Here is a 5,000-nt window from a genome sequence, read left to right on the forward strand (position 1 = left end):
TGATCGTTTGTTTGTTTTTTTTCTCTAAGAATGAAAACGGGAGCAGTTCAGATACATCGAATGCATAACGTTAGAGTGTTCATTTTTTCATGCAAACGATGAAGTACAGTCGGGCGCGGTTCAGGGACGGCGGAGGCAGAGACGGGGTACCCCGTTCCTGGCAGAAGGAGAGTCGGCAAACAGAAGAACAGGAGCAGATATTTGGGTTGAGCGTTTTTTGCAACATTCTCGATTTCAAAATTTAACTCTGTACTGAAATATTAGTTTAGAGAGCAAAGGGTGATGTAGAAACTCATAAAAAAGTAAAATTATTCCACGAGTAAGAATTAAAGTCCCCGATTACGTTCATACTCGAATGTTACTAGCGTTTTTTTTTCTGATTTGAATAAGCGTGACTTTCTTGTACTCACGCACTCACTCACAGGAAGAAGGGGGGAGGGAGAAAGAGGAGAAAGAGCGGGGAGGTTGAGATGGAAGAGAAAGTAAAATAGGGGAAAACCAGCACGAGGAACGAGAAAAAAAGAAAAAGTGTATAAAGAAAGAGAGAGAAGAAAGATTGAATGAATAATGCTATAGGTATCAACAGACGAATATCACTCATTCATAAAAAATAACTTTCTACTCACCAGACTACGAGGATGATAACAAGACAGAGCAAAAGGAGAAGCAAGATCACCGGTAAGATAATATATTCCATCTTAACACCAGGACCAATAACTGTTAGACGTTCCGAACCACTACAGCGATGACTGTTACACGCCTTCACCGTCACCTCGTGTTCTACGCCCGCTGTTAGTCCTTCCAACTGTAAAGAATCACAGGGCAGCAATTTACAACCTTCCATGAAGCAAATAGAGGCATACAAGCACACTGCTTTAAAAATCACAGTTTCCAACCGCAGCACAAGAGAGCGAACTAACCAGACACTCGAGGAGGTCCGCATTGATGTCAACTTGGCACGAAATGTTGCGTCCGTCCAACTCGACGATGTAGAAGGCAAGTCCTCCTGCCGAGTCCACAGGAGGCTCCCATGAGAGCAGCACCTGTCCGTCAGACACGCTGTGGTTGACCTTCTGAGGCGGTGAAGGCGCTGGAAGAAAGCGAGGACTTCTAGACTTCACAAATGGATGGCGCGTTTGAGCTTTGTTTCTCTCGTGTATGAAGGAATGTATGGAGCGACCCATGCTTACACAGAAATATACATACACGCAAACAGGAGTACAAAGAGAGGTAAAGAATCTCTGATCATGATATACCTTGATAAAATGATGGAAGGTATTTCATATATAGAACTATATATCAAATATCATCATTATGAAATTTATATACCAAATAGTGTCTCAATAATACCGATATTAAAATCTAAAGGCGTTTTTAACGTTTCTCTCTCTCTCAGTCTCTCTCTCTCTCTCTCTCTCTCTCTCTCTCTCTCTCTCTCTCTCTCTCTCTCTCTCTCTCTCTCTCTCTCTCTCTCTTTTCTTTCTTTTTTTTTTTTTTTTTGGGGGGGACGATGGATTTCCAAGGTGCGACTACCGTTATCCTAAACCAGTGAATGAAAAACACACTCACCTGAAATCGACGACGGCTTCAACTTTGGCCGTTTCGCCATTGAAGTCATCCATTTTAAAGCACTGTGTAGTTTCCCCGGTCACCATGTCAATGCAGTGTAGTGACGGACTGATAGTACACCATGAGGATGTACATGCAAATTCGTACTCTCGTTCTCGTACATTTCGAGATTTTCATGATTGGAAAGTCACACTGATTTTTTCAACTTACTTCCTTCCAGAGTCCTCGTCGTCTGTCCTTCGGCTGCTCCAAATCTCTCCGCGCCGACATTCTTAGCCAAAACCTTGGGAAAAAATGACGCTTTCTTATAATAAAACACAGGAAGGAGAACCCAGTTGTTGCATAATAAAGGTACATGCATAAATCTAAAATTCTGTCATTATTATTGTTGGTGTTGCCATCACCATCATGAGCATCATCATTATAGTAATGATATTACTGATGATAACAGTTAAAATAATGATAATAATAATGATTATGATAATAATAACAGTATAAATAGCAATGATGATAATAATGATATAACAATAATAATGATTACAATAATAATAACAATATAAATAGCAATAAAGATAATAATTATATAATAATAATAAGGATGGTAATAATTATAATAGTAGAAATGATAATCATCACCATAACAGCAATAATGACAATAACAATAAAAATTATAAATACTCATCATTATTAACATAACGATTATCTTAACATGAATCACAACTGGAATGCCACAACTCTATTTGCATTGAGAAGTTTAACTTTGTGATATTCTGCCTTATTTCATGTAATGCAAGTGAGACCTCATCAACCATTATTACCCCAATATTTCCATAACACTTTCCTAAGAACTTTAAATGTCGATTAATCACCCTTAATTAATCTACCCTCATCCAATCTTAGTCTACCCAAAAGTCGACAATAACCAAAGTTCCTCGCCCTTGATGTACCCTTAATGCCTATTCATGTATTTCTCTTCACTACGAATTTACTCCTAACCAAACCTCATGTACCACACAAATTACTCGTAATTTACAACCATTAACCTTAATTTACGCTTGACATCACTCCCATTACCACAGAACTACCCATCGTATACTTTTAATCTATTGCAACATGCATATATATACAACAACATATATACTTTTAATCTATTGCAACATTCATGTGTCTATCCCAGATCCCTACCAAAGTCCAATCAGCTGGTATCTGGCTCGTTAACAATCCAACCATGCAATGTTATCATAATCCGAGTGTAGCTTCTCGCGTACCCCTGCTGTCAAACAGGCAGTCCAACAACCAAACTAGCCAGCAGTACAACCAAATAACCAACGACAGTAAACGATGACATAACCCTCCTTCCTTCGGCGGAGGGGTGATTAGTTCCGATTGACACTATTAGCCTAGGCATTAAAGGTCCTTTCATGTAGCCAAGAACCAAGACAGCGAGCGACACAGTTCCCTCTGTATCAAAATACAAATTTACCGCCACGTAGTAGTCTTCGTCGGCCTCCAGGTCAGTGATAGTGAAGGATCTCCGTCCGTCTTTTCGTTCAGGGACATGGGACACGAGCAGGTCTTCCCGCTGGCCTCGTCCCGCTATGGTTCCGCGGTTCCAAGTGATACTGAATTTTTCGAGCCGGCCCCTCAGAGGGTTGTCGGAGGGGTCAGACCAGGTCAGAGTGATGGAGTGGGTAGCGGGAGATACCTTGAGGTTCCTGACCTTACCGGGAGCTGTGGAGAGGTAATTTCGTGAGTGAATTAACATATCAGTTATTCTATGGCTTAAACAACAATAGCATGCATGCCAATCATCTCTTTCTCTTATTTTGGGTTTATTCTGTTCTTCTAGGCTCATGGTACATCACTTTCCGTTCCACTGAATTAGCCAATGATATGTTCAGTATACCCATTAAAGATCTGACTACGGTATAGATGGACATGGAATATCTATAACAATTCCCTTCATCCATAATAATAATAAAAAAAAAAAAAGAAGATATTCACCTTCCGAAGGACTCGTGAATGTCGTGAATCCCCTCAGATCGGTCTTATTGTTCGCTTGTACTCTGTTAGCAGGAAAGGCGGTGAGGCTGTAGGTGGTATACGGAAGCAGATTACGAGGCTTGTTTATGGTGAGTGAAAGACGGTCTTTGGAAACTCTGTAATTGCACGCCGTATCCCAGGGTCGACCGTCATCTCCTGAGCCAGAGAACCTGTAGGAGGCGCAGAGGTCTGGTCCGTGGATGAGAGCGCAGTCATACTCGAAGATGAGGAGACAAGTTTGCTTCCCTTCGCAGTTAACTCGCTCGATCTTGTTTTCTGGAACTGTAAAGCCACACACAGATAAACATATAATGGTGTGTATGTGTATGTGTGCGTGTGCATGTGCGTGTGCGTGTGTGTGTGTGTGTGTGTGTGTGTGTGTGTGTGTGTGTGTGTGTGTGTGTGTGTTTGTATATTTGAATGTATGTGTGTGTAGGCTTGTGTGTGTAATCCACTAGCTTCACCATTTATAAGCCGGTGGGAAATAATATTACCCGTTGTAAGCCGGTAAGAAAGACAGACGGCCACTTGTTACATTCTTTATTGGTGGCCCTAGTAAGTACGATTACCTCCGTGATAAGTGAACGTCTTTTTTCACCGGCTTACAACGGGTGAGGTTATTTCACATCGGGTTACAATGTATGTGTGTGTGTGAGTGTGTGCGCGCGCTTGCTCTACATTTCTTTTAGACTTACGTGTCGTTGCTGTGTCAATGTCGGCACACTGTTGCTCTCTCATCACTCCACTTGTCGCAGCTTGAACACACACATGAACTGCGGCATAAGGAGGGGCATCCAGCACCTGTTCACCTGAGCCATGCACAGGAAATGGACCTCCATCTTCCGCGTTGTCATGGCAGGATTTGATTCCAATCTGTAAAAGGTGTTTATCAAACACAAGAAAGGGTGGTATTTGAACTGCGTTTGACTTTGCATTGAGTGTTCTTGCAGCTATAGGAGTTTTGTTTTAATGAATTCCTTTTGGCTTACGAAACTTACCTTATACTGTAGAGTGTATGCGAGGCTTTGAGAGGCATCGTTCGGATGTGACCAACTGGCTTTTACACTGGTTGATGATATCAGACTCAGATTAAGGGAGATGAGATCTGTCAGGAAGTAGAATGATGTTGCTCAACATGGGCATATTTTCGATCACTGCAGCTGCATAACCAATATATGTTCTAAAAGTGCATTGCATAATCTGATGGCAACAAACTTTTTGATCCGACAGCGGGTACTTGGCACTTCACGAGTGGTGGTTAGTCATTACTCGTTCAGATCTGATGTTTGGGTGAGCACAATGCTTGTGTGGTGGCGGTGGACACAAGGAAATGAAAGGTGTGTGGGCGTAGGCAGTCACATTGGCTACGAGAGTACCTTTTATTGCCA

At 41.7% G+C, this 5,000-nt stretch overlaps 1 protein-coding gene across 1 annotated transcript in view; it reads right to left on the reverse strand.

Moving 5' to 3' along the window:
* Positions 1 to 5,000, reverse strand: part of LOC122251744 (receptor-type tyrosine-protein phosphatase C) — a 44,617-nt gene that overhangs the window by 27,364 nt on the left and 12,253 nt on the right. Inside the window, exons 8-14 of the mRNA XM_086556595.1 lie at positions 4,611 to 4,717; positions 4,308 to 4,485; positions 3,574 to 3,894; positions 3,053 to 3,300; positions 1,780 to 1,852; positions 921 to 1,090; positions 627 to 805 (exon numbers count right to left, since the gene is read on the reverse strand). Coding sequence (XP_086412721.1) covers positions 627 to 805; positions 921 to 1,090; positions 1,780 to 1,852; positions 3,053 to 3,300; positions 3,574 to 3,894; positions 4,308 to 4,485; positions 4,611 to 4,717 — 1,276 coding nt within the window. The remainder of the gene's footprint in view (positions 1 to 626; positions 806 to 920; positions 1,091 to 1,779; positions 1,853 to 3,052; positions 3,301 to 3,573; positions 3,895 to 4,307; positions 4,486 to 4,610; positions 4,718 to 5,000) is intronic.

The sequence above is a fragment of the Penaeus japonicus genome, unplaced genomic scaffold (assembly GCF_977035675.1).
Source record: "Penaeus japonicus unplaced genomic scaffold, GWHDUDI00000001_assembly GWHDUDI00000033, whole genome shotgun sequence".
NCBI lineage: Eukaryota > Metazoa > Arthropoda > Malacostraca > Decapoda > Penaeidae > Penaeus > Penaeus japonicus.